The sequence below is a fragment of the Electrophorus electricus genome, chromosome 19 (genome assembly GCF_041902795.1).
Source record: "Electrophorus electricus isolate QZ-2024a chromosome 19, ASM4190279v1, whole genome shotgun sequence".
Classification (NCBI taxonomy): Eukaryota; Metazoa; Chordata; class Actinopteri; order Gymnotiformes; family Gymnotidae; genus Electrophorus; species Electrophorus electricus.
The window spans coordinates 438,708-454,644 of NC_137515.1; the positions used below are offsets into that span (position 1 = coordinate 438,708).

At 38.7% G+C, this 15,937-nt stretch overlaps 2 protein-coding genes and 1 long non-coding RNA gene across 9 annotated transcripts in view; 1 reads left to right on the top strand and 2 right to left on the bottom strand.

Annotated features, from left to right (window-relative positions):
- On the bottom strand, positions 1 to 4,830 carry tlr8b (toll-like receptor 8b). Its single transcript, XM_027019403.3, has 2 exons — positions 4,749 to 4,830; positions 1 to 3,957 (listed from the first exon to the last, which is right to left on the bottom strand). Exons 1-2 carry the CDS (start codon positions 4,765 to 4,767, stop codon positions 875 to 877), a joined length of 3,102 nt encoding a protein of 1,033 aa, XP_026875204.2. The 5' UTR covers positions 4,768 to 4,830; the 3' UTR covers positions 1 to 874.
- LOC113583211 (uncharacterized) lies at positions 1,611 to 9,548 on the top strand. Its single transcript, XR_003411241.3, has 3 exons — positions 1,611 to 1,693; positions 8,859 to 8,960; positions 9,416 to 9,548. It is a non-coding gene; the product is annotated as an uncharacterized LOC113583211 (long non-coding RNA).
- Positions 7,734 to 15,937, bottom strand: part of mctp1b (multiple C2 domains, transmembrane 1b) — a 21,835-nt gene continuing 13,631 nt past the window's right edge. For 5 of the 7 annotated variants that reach the window (XM_081701773.1, XM_081701771.1, XM_035535304.2 and 2 more), the window contains 11 exons: positions 15,273 to 15,375; positions 14,588 to 14,690; positions 14,141 to 14,242; positions 13,888 to 13,962; positions 12,914 to 13,033; positions 12,171 to 12,287; positions 11,012 to 11,068; positions 9,395 to 9,489; positions 9,149 to 9,258; positions 8,901 to 8,998; positions 7,734 to 8,782 (listed from right to left, as the gene is read on the bottom strand). In XM_081701773.1, coding sequence (XP_081557899.1) covers positions 8,699 to 8,782; positions 8,901 to 8,998; positions 9,149 to 9,258; positions 9,395 to 9,489; positions 11,012 to 11,068; positions 12,171 to 12,287; positions 12,914 to 13,033; positions 13,888 to 13,962; positions 14,141 to 14,242; positions 14,588 to 14,690; positions 15,273 to 15,375 — 1,064 coding nt within the window. In that variant the 3' untranslated portion in view covers positions 7,734 to 8,698. Of the gene's footprint in view, positions 8,783 to 8,900; positions 8,999 to 9,148; positions 9,259 to 9,394; positions 9,490 to 9,644; positions 9,753 to 11,011; positions 11,069 to 12,170; positions 12,288 to 12,913; positions 13,034 to 13,887; positions 13,963 to 14,140; positions 14,243 to 14,587; positions 14,691 to 15,272; positions 15,376 to 15,937 lie in introns of those variants that run through there. The other 2 variants (XR_014118550.1, XM_081701772.1) reach the window with 2 other exon arrangements.

A 15,937-nucleotide genomic window follows, 5' to 3' on the forward strand; every position in this document is an offset into this window, starting at 1 on the left:
TAATTGAGGTTCAGAAATTTAATAATAATACTGATGGACAACAAAATATATATCAATAATACATATAATGAATTTACATTAACTTAAGAAGCACTGAACATGACAATAAATGGGTAAGGCTGATACATATCCACACTCTTACATGCACATGAGAGAGTTACAGAGTACAATTAGTGCTCATAACATCAGCTATGGCTGCTGATATTATTTTACATATAGCATCTTAGAATCTTATACACAGTGGACAACACTACTTGCTGGAACAAAACTGTCAGGTGTTCTGGGGTGAACTCTGACAAAACAGAAGGTTGTTTGGTAACACCTACAGTACTGACCTTCCAAAGCTTTACCCCTGTAATCACTGTTTAATTTCCTAGTGTTTCATTCTGCATTCGTTTCATTGCCATGCTCATGAATATTTAATTACTCCTCTACATTATGAATAAAAGATGAAAAAGGAGAAGGACAGAGCTTGAGTAAGTGGCACTATATGGAACACTAGGAGTTTGCACAAGATGAGTTTCACCAAGACTATAATTGTCCTTAAAAGGATGTCAGTAGCTTTATGGAAATAACAAGAACAGATTCTTCAACATTTTTCAAAGAAGTCATGCGGATTGTAGTTTCAGAAGGAAGCAAACATTTATGTGTACAGAAGCCATTGTATGGCAGTTTGCAAATGTAACTAATACAGGAACTGAAAATAAGCAGTAAAACAATTATAACACAAAACACTTTAAGAAAAAAAAAATGGTACAAAATGCAATTGCTGTTGCAAAATGGACCATAACATTTAATTTTACAATTTTGCAGCAATGTCTGTTTTATGTGTAATCATATTAAATGATTGTCATCATCACTACAAAGCAATTTATTAGCTATTAAAATAGTTGTTGAACATCTTGCTTTGCATGCCCTGATTATCATGTCTGATGGCATTCCTCAGACTCTGCCAGAACCAAATCTCAGCTGAAGGGTTCCTGGGCCATTCGAGAACACTATTTCCACACAAGCACCGGCGCAGCTGCAAGATTCGAGAATGCTTGAGCACAGGTTGCAACAAGATTAACACCATCACATCCATACCTTCCTCCAGAAGCCTCTGCTGAGCAAGGTAAGCTGCTACCTTAAAAATTGCACTGACTACAAAGCCTTCTGTTAGCACAAACACCGTCTTCCTGCTCCATCGAACACTTTGGTTAAGGTTCTCCAGGATGGATGACCCAGGGGTCCAGTCTCGTTCTTCCAGACACAGGGGCCGGACTCTCTCGCCCCTGTCCTCCAGTTCAACTCGCAGGTGATTCAGGACCCAGTCAGAAGCCCATGGGTCTTTGGTGTCATACATAACAAATGCATCGTAAATGCACTCTGTTATCTTCAGGTTGTGGCTCCTCAGTTTGGCTTTACAGAGCATAATGACATAGGACACATCCCAGTAGAATTGGTGTAATGTGATGGCAGCAAACATTGTGACAAGAATGAGTGTAGTTGAGAAAATATAGAGTATTTGTGCAGTTCTGTCATCGTTGCAGGCATCTTTAAGATCATGGTTGATCATGGGCTGCCCTTTATTGGAGACTGGTAAGTTGCATAAGACCCCTGTTGCAAGATGTGGAATCACTACCTCACTGCTCTCCAACCATAGAACAAAGTCCAGTAGGTCACATGTACAACTGAAAGGATTATTCTCCAGGTACAGTGTTTTTATATAATTTCCATTATATAACCGCAACATAGTCTCGCTGATCATTTCCAGTCTATTAAAACTGAGATCCAGAGTCCAGAGGCTTGTGGCATTCCTGAGGAAGTTGACTCCTAGTGTAGAGATCATGTTATGGCTCAAGTCTAAGATTTTCAGAGAACTTGTTTGAACTGATAGTCTTTCGTTTGTAAAGTGCAACTTGTTCTTGCTTAAATCCAGTATTTCCAAATTAGGTAAAGATTGAAGATTTTCAAAATAAAAACAAGCAAGTTGATTTCTGTTCATGTTGAGGTATATTAGGTTTGGGGGAAAATAGCTCAATATGTCATTTGGGATTTGTTTGAGTTTGTTGAGTGATATATCAAGATGTGTTAGGTTTGTAAGAAATGTGAAAATCCTTTTGAAACCTTTGTCCTTCTTCCACATAATGTCGAGTCGATTCCCTTGAAATTGTAACTCGTTAAGAGAGCTGCTATTCAGGGTCTTGTTACTTAGTGTATTTATTTCATTCCAACTGAGATTGAGCACTTTTAGGTGCTCAAGGTTATTCAAGAATTCTAGAGTGTGACTTACCCCAGCTATCTCAAAGTAATGTTTGTTGTGACTTAAATCCAAAACTTCCAACTCCTTTAATTCACTAAATGCAGATTTTAAGCATAGGTAGACTCGATTATATGACAAGTCCAAGTATTTTAGTTTTGAGAACTGAATAAACTCAGTGCCATTGAAAAATGAACTAATGACATTATTGGAAAGATTAAGACATGTAATATTTCCCACAGCTTGAAATCCCTCTGAACTGATGTGGTATATGTTGTTCCTGCTGAGGTCCAACACTGTCCCTGTTGCCAGACACTCGGGTTTTATGAAGGGAGGATAATACCGGAAGTCTGTGTCTCTGTGAATATAGGGATTAGGCCTGTGATGTTCTTCCTCAGAGTCTTCATCGCTAATACATATTCCATCCTGTTTGCTGGCTTTCATCCCTGTGAATGTAAGCCTATTCTCAATCAAAGAAATGACAGATAAATTTTGAAAATTTTCAAAAAGAGAAAGATTGATCTGCTGGACAAAGTTTACCCCCAGATTTAGAACTGATAGGTTTTTTAAACTAAAGAGAGGTTTCAGGTCTCTTTCACAAAGAGTGTAGAACACGTAGCCCTCAAGATGCAAGGTTTTCAGTGACGTAAGTTGTGAAAAACCTTCTGAGAGTTTTAGTCTTCTAGAAAATGTTTGTAGTGGGTTATTGTATGATAGATCAATGACTTCCACATGGGGTAAAACAGAAAAGAACCCACCACTTTCGATTTCACTAATCAGAAAGTTGAAGGAAAGATATAAGTATTTTAAACTTGCAAGATTCTTAAACCATGATGGATTCAGTGATTGTAATGAATTTCCTGATAATCGTAGCTCTTCCAGTTGGGAGAGATGACAAAAAGCTTGTGCATCAATCTGCATTGCATTATTTTTTGTTTTACAGGGACTACATGGAAAAGGAGCATTGTAACAAATAGGACAGTTTCCAGATAAATCAAGAATTCTTAGCTTTGTTAAGTGTTTCAGCTTGGATTCTTCAACATGCTCAATCATGTTCAGGTGTAAATAAAGTTTTAGGAGAGATTTGGGTAAATATGGTGGTATCTTTTGCAGTCTGTTTTCTAACAAACTAAGGTTTGTCAGATTATTTAAATCAGAAAATGTTCCATTCTGAATATTTAAGGACCCTTGACAACGTCTTTCATGATAGCAGTTATTACTCAAATTAAATTCTGTGATATTTTTCATTTTTGCAAAGTCTGAAATTCCAACCTTCTTAATGTTATTTCCATTTAGGCTTAGACATTGTAATCCAGGTGGAACATCTGTTGGAACAGTTGTGATGCGATTACTGTCAAGTAGCAATACTTGAAGTCTGTCTAAACCAGAAAAAAAGAGTTTGTCTTTATCAATAACATTCTGTATTACATTGCCCTTGAGGTTGATGAATGTTACATTGGGGAGATTGCAGAAGGAGTTCTTTGTCACTATCCTTATTTTATTATTACTCAGGTTGAGATGAGTGGTGTTCCACAGACAGATTTGTGGAACTATGTTTAGTTTTCTTCTTGAACAGTCTAAATAAACAGAGGTGTTAGATAATGTAATATCACAGGGTATACTCTTCCAAGAGCAACTAAGACCATGTGAAGAATAAACACAGAAAATCAAAATTAAGGTGAACATCATTTTTCTGGAGATGTAATGACCATGACCTGTGGATAGGGGGGAGAAATCTAAAATAAGATTTGCAACTCTACATTGCCTGTTAAATACACACAGATACCTCACAGAGATAAACATGTCAGCCTGGAAATTAATTCAGATATATTGTTAAATACATGATTCATAAATACTTATTTCATTACCATTACTAAAGGGCCAATTTTAGAATAAATCCTTCATGACACTTGACAAACATTTATAAATGCTTATTCCAAAAACATGTCAAATCGGTCAAAAACATCACTAAAATATCTTACACAGCAGTTTTCCATGTCATTATTATGACAGTACAGTAGATACAAAACATCTTTTTAAGCCCTCACTTTTGTTACATTTTACCAACAGCTTCACTTGACAAGATGTCTCATATCATCTTTATGTCACCCTGACATACCAACAAACACAGATGCAAAGTCAGTTGTCAAAATGCTCACACAAACTGTCTTGACATCATATGTCACCAAAAATCTGTGACAACATTATTATGAGAACTTGACACCAAAGTTGACAAAAGCATCTTTTATGACAGCTTATGCATGTTGGAATAAGTATTTATAAATGCTTTTGTATGTTCACATCAATTGTCATGAAGGGCTTATGTACATCTACATCATGCATTTCAGTAATGTTACCCATATGTCTTTGCCAAAATTAGCACATATTTTGATGATGATAACCCTTAGTTCCCAGAAAAGAAAAACATGAAACAACATGACTTTTGAGCTCGATCAGTTACAAAACATCTGTAATTTTTGTATTATAAGCAAAATTGAATGCTTACCTTGGCAGCCTTTCCACATTGTAAAATTAAAGTATGACTATTAGCCAATTTAAACTCTCTCTTTAACAGAACCTGAACTTCTCTTTTCCAGTTTCGGAAGGCAACTTTCAGTATGAGTAAAGCGGATATTGTGTATGAAATGCTGGCAGAAAGGTGCCACTTGCCACTTACACTTGCCAGGTGTAAAGAAGTACTGGGGAGTGAACAGGACCAAAATCACATTCCCAAGACAAAAACCAAAAGAACAGGCTAAGGTTACAAACCGAAGGAAGAGAGAATAAAGGTTCCAAAATGCCAAAATCCTGAGTCAAAAAACAAAACAAGAAGAGAAAACTGGCAAGATCAAAGAGAAATCAAGATTTTTACCAAGCTTGATCGGTGTGGGCGTGACTGATCTGTGTGGGAGTGGCTGATTGGTATGGGCATAGCTGATCAGTATGGGTGTGGCTGATTGGTGTGGGTGTGGCTTACCGTTATGGGAATGGCTGATTGGTGTGGGTGTGGCTGATCAGTGTGGGTATGGTGATTGATAGTCAATGATGGAGCTGCTTGATGATGTGAAATATTGTTTTGATATTGATATTCTTCTTTTCTTCACACTACATCAGCAAATATACAAATGGACTTTATTTAAAATAAGTCAGTGTTATTTTTCACTTCCCTTAAACAAACAGCACGAAGTAGGCTGTTGTCGACCTTGTGGTCTCGAACTGTGAATTTCCCCTAATATTCCTGTTACATGTGAAAACTGTCACTGAACGAACAATGTAACTGAGCACTGTCCAAACAGATGTTAGCAAACCCAGACATGCTGTAAACCTATTGCTTAATAATAAGAACATGTAGTTTTTAATCAAGGTGTGGTGGACTTGCATTTCCACAATAGTTAATTTCTCTCCTCACAAGTCCAAGCACCCTAACACAATGAGTATTGTAGTCATTTTCTAAGCTTATACAAATGAAAAGTAAAAAGAACACAACAACCAAAACCAAAAACAGACAAACAATCAAAAAAGATTCATTTAACATATGTCAATTTGTTGACGTAGTAATTTTCTAAAAAAGAAAAATTTCCCAAATCACTGTTAACAGAGCCAGCTATGTTCAGGCCATCTGCAGCAGTGACTTCTCAGCACTCACATCTCAAAGCTGCTGTCGTATTAGTATGCAACAGAGAACTGGTGACTGCAAGTGGACACTCCAGCAATTAGATGCATAGCACTCTGGCTGAACCCACAGTGGTGCCGGAGCTCATCTTCTCTGCACCTGGGGGCAGCTTTCATGTATCGCTTTTCAGCTGCTGCTACGTGTTTCACATGCGGATTGGACAGCTATTAATTTTAAACGTGTTGTATCCACGCAGCCAAGTCTACTCCTGCACTTAGCAAAGATAAGAGATAAAGAGGCCCCTCGGTTTGCCACTGAAACTTTTTTTTCTTAAAGCCTCAGTCATTCACTTTTCCAGTGTGTCTACATTAAAGTGTTATATTTTATAGGAATGAGACTATCGTGAGCTCATCATACCTCAAAAGCCATCCTTGTTATCTTCTGGTGAACTGATCTGCTCTGGATTATTTCACTTCACTCTGTCCTGTGAGTGGGAGTTTTGCGCTTGAGCAGAAAAGTGTTTGAGGATTGAGAGTCCATGTTGAGAATCAGTTCAAAGTATCAGGCTATTTTTTGTTGTGTGTAATGCCTACAAGGATTTCACACCTGGTTCTCAACCCAAATAAAACCCAGGAGGGTGTTTGGCTCTTATGTGTGCTTTGAAATCTCAACATCAAAACATGTAGCTTATTAGAACTTGCTGCCGGTAAGCAACCCAAACAAACAGACTGCAAACAGACTGCTTCTTCAGAGTTGGCATCTGATGTTTAGAGTCACATGTAGTGAATACTCAGGCTTTTGATCCCATGGTCTTTGTAGAATTGGGCTACGGCTGTGTAGTAGAAACTCAAACAGTGAAACAGGAAGCCCTTCTGTTCTGGCATGTTCTGCTCATTCCTAAAGTACTGTGTGGGAACAGCAAGGGTAAGGGTCTGGATCAGTTCTGCCAGGACACTGGGGGAGAGTGACGTTTTGCTTGCTTTACTGCATTTTTGCACCTTTTCATGTCTAGCAACATTTTATATGAAATATGTTTCTCTAAACGCTAAAATGCAGAGTGCCCCAGCCTTTATCTGCTTTGTGCTGGATGAGATCATGTGATCTTTCTTTTTGTCCAGTGCAGTGGACTGCACTGTCCATTTATGCTTTTGGAGTGCTATAGCTGTTGAAGATACAAATGAGCCAGGGTTAATACCTGACTTTTTAGCAAATACAACACCTTCTATAAAAGTCCTCTACTACTCTTTAGAAATATCCTGTTTAAAGTGTCATGATTACAGTTTTTACATTTAATACTTTATATATTTCAGATATTATGTTAATTACTTAATTGAATCACATCGACATAAATTGGTCTTTCTTAGTAAATTTTGCTTGATGCATGAATTTCAGCAGATATAAGTATTAATGAATGGAAATGTAAAGAACTTGGAAGAGTGTCAAAAGAGAGGAACCTTATATCATTTTATATGCTTGTTAAGCTCAGGCCATAAGACAGCCTGCTCTTTCACGCCTTTAAAAAGATGTCCTTCATAGCTCAATTAGTCTGCCCTGATTCCCAGAGAAGCATTTATTTAATAATGCTCAGGAATAAAGAGGCTAATTATAAGCCTTTCTTTTGTAACAGGGAGCCCTTGTTTCTTTCCCTTGGTAACATTGTGGGGTGTTGGATGTTATCACAAAGCCCATTCTGTACAGTGCTTCATCTATTATCTGGTGCCTCTACTACCCCAAAACTACCCAAATATGGCAGACATCCCTGCAGAGTGTCACATGCAACTTACATGAATGCTCTCACTGGAAGCACTGAGGGTTTGCAGTAAAGAAAAACTGGAAAAATGTGTAATTAATTAAAAATGATGTGCCAATTGCTAGGATTCAAAACAGTGATTTAATAGTCAATATTCAAATTAGGCCTTTTTGTTTTACATTTAGATTCTTGAATGTGTCCAGTACACTGAGTCATGAACTGTTTGTCTTGCTTGATACTGAGTTTGAACTTTCATTTAATAAGAAATAGGTACAAAAAGCCTTAAGAGATATCAGCTTATATCATAACTCAAGTGACAGAAGTTTCTGTGTAACAATAGTGATAGTTTGACAGCATAATTATTCCCCCCAATTTGAATAAATCTGAATATTTTAACCTTAGGGAGATGACAGCTCAGTACCGTATTCTTATTCCAAGAGTTACTGAATGACATTAACAGTGACCATGACAAGTATTCCATTGAAAATGATTCTGTCCTAAACTTTGTTCTCATAGGCATTAAGTTGTTGTCATTCACAAACAAAAGACACTTGTTTGAACATTGTATAGAAGCAGTATACTGAAATCCCATGCACACACAAGTTCATATATAGATGCATAAATAGTATATATAAATATTTGTATATTATAAACATATAGTCAATGACATGATTCCCTTAAATCCATGATTCCGTTAAATGTGCTTCAGATAAAATTTAATTTCTCAATATTATAAGTATATTATGGGAACTGTACACTTGAATGTATGTCAAAATAATAAACTCTCCTATTATATAGGTGTAGGCAAAATGCACTAAATAAAATATTACAGCAATTCAGTTCTAGCTCTTGTTTTAATTTTCACAACAGTGGACTGACTAAACACTAACCTGGGTACCTAGAGCCAGAAGGCAAAGCTGAAAACAGACAGATGAAAGAGTGGCAAAAACATTTTTGACACTTAAATAATAAATAAAATTTGGAAGACTTGGAAGCAAAAGAACAAATATGACTAATCCATGACATTAAAGTTCAAAATCTTAGTTGGCAGTGCTTTTTTTCAACAGTGGAAAACATGCACACTTAGCCCCAATTACTCTCTCTTACACAGTCCATGGTTTGACCTTCGCTTGCTGGGGCTTTGTCCAGGTTCCACCTTCAGCTCTTTGTACTGAAGCTAGAAAGGACAGATGACATACAAAGTTAGAGGAGACCTGATGTTGGCACTGCTGGACTTTCAATCCTTTTGTCAGTTTGTTTATGCACAGGTGCACGGTGAGCAGAGGGTCACTAACCACTTGCATGTCCGATGGAACTCTGGAGAGGAAGTCCAGCAGTTCGTTGTTATCAATGAGGTAGGGGTCACGAAGTTTCTTGGTGAATTTATTGACACCTGCATGAAATGTGTTGGTTTGGTTACAGACAGCACTGAGCCTCTGTGTGGATGCCCAAACTCTGGTTAATAGTTTAAAAAAAGGCATGTTGCATTTTACTCCAAGCTAACCAAAACAGTCAGTAAACAGTGTAGTGACAGAACGCTTACCCCAGACTAACACAATGTACCTGAGAGGAATCAAGTACATTAAGAAAGAGGCGACACACAGTGCTGCTATGGCTAACCAGCTAAGGAAAGGCACGGTCCAGTTAAACGTACTGCAGAGAGAAACAGAGGAAAAGAGTGATCCACACTACAAAGCACATCTCCAACCTGCACTGCCTTAAATGAAGAACACCTACCATAACAGATCCAATCAGCCAAAGACCAAACTGTGCAAAAGTGATAACTTACTTCTTTATCCTTTCTCCACAGGAGGCCACCTCATCTAGGACTGTCTGGACACTGATGCAGATATCTTGAATGGCATACAGCTTGTCCAGTAAGCCCTTTTTATCACAGTGGCATTCAGTTAAACAATCATTTAGAATATTATGTTCTCCAAAATGAAATTAAATCTTAATTAATAAACAATATATAGTCCACTTATCTCTCTACCAATTCTTTTGACCAAGTGCCATTTTATGAAAGAAATGTAACTGTATTAGTTTAATTTGACAATCAAGATGAAAAAAAAACAATAGCTTTCAGAAAAAATGTAAAACAACAGACTAGACCTGGTCTTTCTAAGTGACATAGGTCCAACAGAAACCTGCAGAAATCCAAAATAAAAAGAAAATGACGGAGACAATGAGCGGCAAAGAAAGTGAGATGTGATTATAAACATCCTGTTGGGATGTTTCTAATCACCCCACCAGTGGGGTGGTTCCCTGTGTGAGCTCTCATGCCTCTTCTGGGAAGGAGTCATATGCTCTGATATATTACACAATAGCACCACATCTCTGGCAGCAGCAGTAATGTCAATTTTATCTCATAGGTTTAATCAAGTGCAATGTTTCTCAAAATACAAGATTAGTCAAGAGAACAGAGTTTGAACAATGTGCATCCGAGGAAGTTCTTGCTTATATCTTCTACCACTGAATTAAGTAAAACTGTAGTTCTTTTAAATGCACAGCTCAAATTTAAGGTTGATTTTCTTAGCCATATAAGCACTGTGCTGGCTGGTTGTGGTCATAGGGAATGCTGTGACATATTGCCTGGTTTGACCTTTTGCCTTTATCTATGATGACAGCAATGGAGAAAATGAGGGCAAAGGAATGAGGTTATGTTATTCTTCCCCCCGGCAACAAGTGAATCGTCCCCTATATATTAACAGGGGCAATTTATGGAGGCTAAGAGAGTGATATCTACCCTTGGCCCATTTTCCTAACCAGCCAGCAGTTTAAGTACAAACACATGCCAGGACTAACTCAGTGACTGTGTGGACTCCCAGTTAATCAGAAACAGGTGCTTGTGTCATTCAGGCCAAAACAGTCCCATTAGCCCCAAGGGCCAAAGGCTTACCAGCTAATGGCTGCCTTGTGGTAGACAAAGGGTTACTGGAATTAGGATGCAACAGCTGGGGTTAAACATCTGAGATACGTTGAGCATAGCATAATCCACAGGTGCAATTAAAAGATAGCACTGACAGATATATTATGGGATGTTTTGTTCCTTTTGGCACTTCCTTGGAGCCAGCTGCTGAGTAAAAATGAAATGATAACGATGTAGGCTGAACAAGGTGTCCTTTTGATCAGCATTAAGTATATTGCTGTATTATACAGTATAATATCCATGAAAGATAAACTACAATTTTTTTCTAGCAGGTCTTCTTGGGGTGATTCCATGAGAAGTAAAATGAGCATTGAGGAAGCGCGTACTGAGAATTTTAATGTCTGCCATGTCCTTGGCCTTTGCCCTTCTCACAGTCAAGATGTTGTTTGACAGAGACTGAATTGGATAAAACACATAACAGCATAATATATAACACGTACTGTGACCTATAATACATTCTCACAAGCTTTATCATACCTTATCATCTTTATCAAATTCGTCATCTTCATTTTCAAAAATGTCCTCGATTGCTTGCTGTTGGGTACAATTTTTTTTAAATGATCAGATATTATTCAAGCAGTCTTAAAGAATGTTTACAAAAACCTGAATCTGAATGCACAATAGATGAGTTTTCATTCATTTAAATATCAGCATCAAAATCAAGTAAATATACTCTGTGTAGTTAATACTGACATTAGTTGATATTTAGGAAAAATACATTGTAGTAGACCTAGTACATAAGATGACAAAACAGTGACTCCTAAATTCTTACTGTGATACAGCACCACTTCTATTTGCAAATATGTATCTATATTTAACAAGGGTACTATAATAATTAAGAAACACAAAGAGCTCTTGAATAATAAAAAAAAATGTGTAAGAACTACAAAGGCTCTCTATTTCAGCTAAAAACGTTTAATTTTGTAGTGAAGAAATATTATTTTATTGTTTTGTGCCTTATCTGAAGCATAACATATCCAAGTTCTTTAGCTGGGGGTTTCTGAATAAAAATGTAATAAACATTTTGATGGTGTAGTGTAATTGGCAAGTGGACAACCTCTCCAATAAGGGTGCTTATTCAAATGAATTAGGACTCATTCTATGTCTCTACAATTAAACCAGAATCAGTTTTCATATATACTTGCCTTGGCCACATTCACCAAGGCATGAAATTACTTTGACAAATTTAATTGGAAGAAAAAGTAAATAAACTTGGTAAATGGAATGACGCTTTTAAATGCAAGTATCTCTTCTCCCTTTTTTAATTATCTGAAGTAAATGGAATAAAATATTATTATACAAGTACACTTTTGAAAAGTACCCATTCCAGTTATAAGATGACTTCTTTATTAACTGGAAATGACTGACTTTCCAAGTATTGCTTTCCAAATGGTCAAATTATGTATTGAAAAATAAGTTTTAAAAAATAGTAAATAATAATCTTCTATGGCAATTTTACACAATGTCAACTGCAATATATAGCAACTTATTTGAAGACATTTGAGGATGTTTTCTATGCATTGTAATGAATGTGAAATGAATGCACCAAGACATTTTGCACTGTAAGACTGATTAGCTGTTGTTTCTGTTCAGTAGTAGCATACATAAGGTCCCACTTTACGGCTGATTTGCTCACCATGTTTCTTTCAGTTTCCCTCCCAGAGGCCAGCATGTAGTGGCCCCAGCCAAGGAGCACTAGCAGGGACAGTGGAACCATGTAGAACTCAAAGTTCCACACCACCAACACAAATGCCTGCACAGCACACAGTAGTACACAGTCTCAGAGAGCACACATCACACTTTAAACATTTGAAACAATGTGCTACTTTCGGTTTTGAACAGGGTTCTTACTATTAATACATAAATTGTGAATATAATCGTGTGTAAAAAAAAAAATATGGTGATTATTATAGTGTGCTTGTATTCTGTAATATTTAATTTCCATATTCCAAGTACATATGACAGCTAGCCTGAGGAGGGATGTTGTGAGGAATGGAAAGTGCAGACAGCTTAGGAAGACAGGTACATTACTGGAGCTCAGTGTGTGCACAAAAGCCACAGAAAGAGAACTGTGGGCATTGAACTGTAGTGGGCTGTGGAGCTCGGCCTGTGGGCCGGATCGAGAGGTCAACGGCGGGTCACACCCAATCTGAGCAGCACAGATCAGCCCCATTCTGCTCGGCCCAAAGCTGAGAGTACTCCCATCAACCCCCAACCAGAAGAGCATTCCCATCCCCACCAAACAGCCTTAATGTTATGCAATTTGCCCACAGCCATACACAATACCCCCCTCTATTGCTGAAGTAGCTTGGGTGTGAGAATGTATATTTGTGTAATTGTGCATACATATGTGTGCATGTGTGCAGTCATGTTACATACCAGGAAAGCACAAATGCTCCTCTGGGTCGACTCCCACTCAACACAGCTGTTGATGTATGAACCCACAGTAATGAGAAACATGATGCAGCGCTTTACTCTATTAAAGTTCCGCTGCAGCACCTGTGAAGACGGGAGGGGAGAGGAAGAGGAAGATCTGAATATAAAACTGTAATGTTAATGTTATGCTGCTGTTCTAGATTTTAAAAGTGAGGCATTCTGGGATGATTATTTAAAAATATTCACAGTGAAGGATAAAGAAAAAGTCCCCACATGGATCAGTCAGACTCCACTATCCTCCCCACCCAGAGAGAACTTCAGTTGACACCATGTGGCACAGCTGGGACTCGATCCCAAATCCCGCCTCTAGTAGTATGCTGAACTGCTTATTCCATTTCAGATAAATGAATTTAAAGAAAGGCTCTCAAGCTAGGCTTTCAACAAGTTAAAGAGACAACCTGCAAATTCCGGGCAGTGGCAATACTAAAATCATCAGCAGAGTCTGCCGTCCTCATTTCGGTACACATGTGGAATTTGTGGGCCATGGTATTGTGAGGACTCTCAGCACTGAGCCCAGCAGGCAAGCCGTGAAGTTTGCCTGTTCGCCTGAAAAGCCGCCTTTGGGGCAAGGCTGCTTCAGCCCAGCCCCTCCAATTCAGGCCCTTTTGTTGTGCAGGCACATTGAGATGGTGGACAATGGGCGCACTCCGCAGTGGTGCCACCGGCCGCCCTTCTGGGGTGGCCCTCTCTTCTCGCACCAGCCGGCTTGACATTTCTATTGAACGGCCAGAGCGGGTGAGGGCGAGGGGCTCCCCCGCCGCAGCGCTGTCTCGAACGGTCCACACCATTGTGTGATCGCATGGGCCTCACTGACCCCCATTGGAGGAATTCTCCCAAACCTTCGCGCTTTGATTTGAGCCATCATGACAGCCTGTTGGATTAGGAGAACGCTCAATGCAGGGTTCAAGTATCCCTACCTGCTTCGACACTTTGCATTCATCTTCTATATACTTCTGTTCGAGCGGCACAAAGGTGCGCAAGCTGGCTTTCACCTGAGAGACCAACATAAGCGAACACATGCAATTAGTTACAATTTGCACTGGAATATTATTGTACTCTCTCCACATAATTAATTAGCATTTATTAGTGCATGACAGTGCCATGGAAACGAAAGAGAGCGTGTGTGTGAGAGCGAGGGTTGTGGCAGGGAGTGTGCAGAGGAGCACTCACACTGTTGAAGATAACGTCTGCTTCAAGGAAGATGACCCCCTTTGTTGGCCCTGTCAGCTCCTTGTTTTTCAAGACGTAGGCCTTCTGTTCGCCACTGTGAATCTGCAGGAAGAAGACGTGACAGCCTGCTGTCTGGCAGAACCCCAGAGGACCCCCCCCATCCTGACCCTTGCCCCGCCAACCGCGGCAACATCAAACAACCACCCCCACCCAGCCCAACTCCTCCCCCTCCCTAGTCACTCCACCACATCTCTCCCCAAACTCTGACAAGTACCATCTCATTACCAACAATCCTCTGTCACTGAGACATTACCCAACTGCCAGGAGGGTTCTGCCACCCAGCTGTGGGCTGTTTACAAGTGTGATTGGACGGGTAATCAGTCCCAGGCTGCAGTGTTAATGTTAAGCTTTGAACATGCAGAACTGCTGAGCACTGCTGAGACTTACATTTAATAATGGAATGGCCACTTTGCCCAGAAAATCAGCACTTCGGTCTCTGTCCTCATCATATACAGAGACCTCCAACACTGAGTGGATGTCTTTCACATTCCTGTGTTAAGAGCAAATTCAATAATATGTTGTCAGAGGCTTAATTATCAACTGCTCTCACTACAAGTACACTCTTACAAAACGGCTCTTAAAAGGCTGATAACAGGGTTGTTGGGATTTTTGGATACAGATATAAAAAGAATCTTTCTCAGAAAAAAAGAATTGTTTAAAAAAGTGTATTGATGCATAGGGATAAGACAGTGACATAACCATGACAAAAGATCAGAGTTTATTCTTCTGTTAGGCTTCTTCATATATCATGGAAGACGATACTCCAAAATAGACAATACTCCAAAAAAGCTATAATAAAAAAGATAAAGAGAAATTTCTAACAGGGCTTCTAGCAAAACCTAGAAGGTTCTTTATAGGACCTCCAGGCAAAAGCTTACCTGACAGCATAAGCATTTCCCTTACAGGGGAAGTCTGTATGAAGCCCATAACAGATTTACAAGCATTTTTTATGAGTGTAGTTTTTGGAAGAGATTAAACCATTCCATCATAGTTATATTAACACTGAAGATGACAATTCACATATTTGATTAATGTCATTTGAAATAGCTGTGCAGTTTTCCTAGTCACTTACAAAGTAAAGACTTTATTCCACTTAGGGTTTAGATTTTTGTATACTGTATGTGTCTGCAGACGATCATTACATAGCTCCACTACACAGAATGGATCACTTTTCCCTGTAACACAGACAAACATATTTTGTGGTTTCAAAGGTCTGCACAAATGTACAATAATTACAGTAATGAGAGAAGTATGTTCATTAAAACAGAAAAACACTTCACTGCATTTCTTGAATGCCTTGACAAATATGGGGACTCTGATCATAGCTAAAGTAAATGTTGTTTTTTTTAACTATTACAGTTGTGCACAGAAAAAAACATTAAAAACACTCTATCATACACCTGAATTTTATTTTATTTTTGTTTGTGTTTTCATGTTTGTGTATGCATGCATTACTGTGCAAGTGTGCGTGTGTGTGCACGTATGTGCATTTTTAAAAGGCCTTTGTCCATCTTTGCTGGAGTAGCACTAAGAGGGGAGTGTGAAATCAGAACCCAGGAGGTGGGCTCCTCCAATGAGAGACCTCCAGTAAGCCCAGGGTGAGTGAGGCAGCACTCCCAGTGGAGGAAACTCTCATCTCAGGGTCTTGCAAGCTAAAGTATTCCAAAAGGATTTTTGCATCATGATTTTAAAGGAATACTCTTTTAAAACATTTTTCAACATTCTCCACCTACTGCA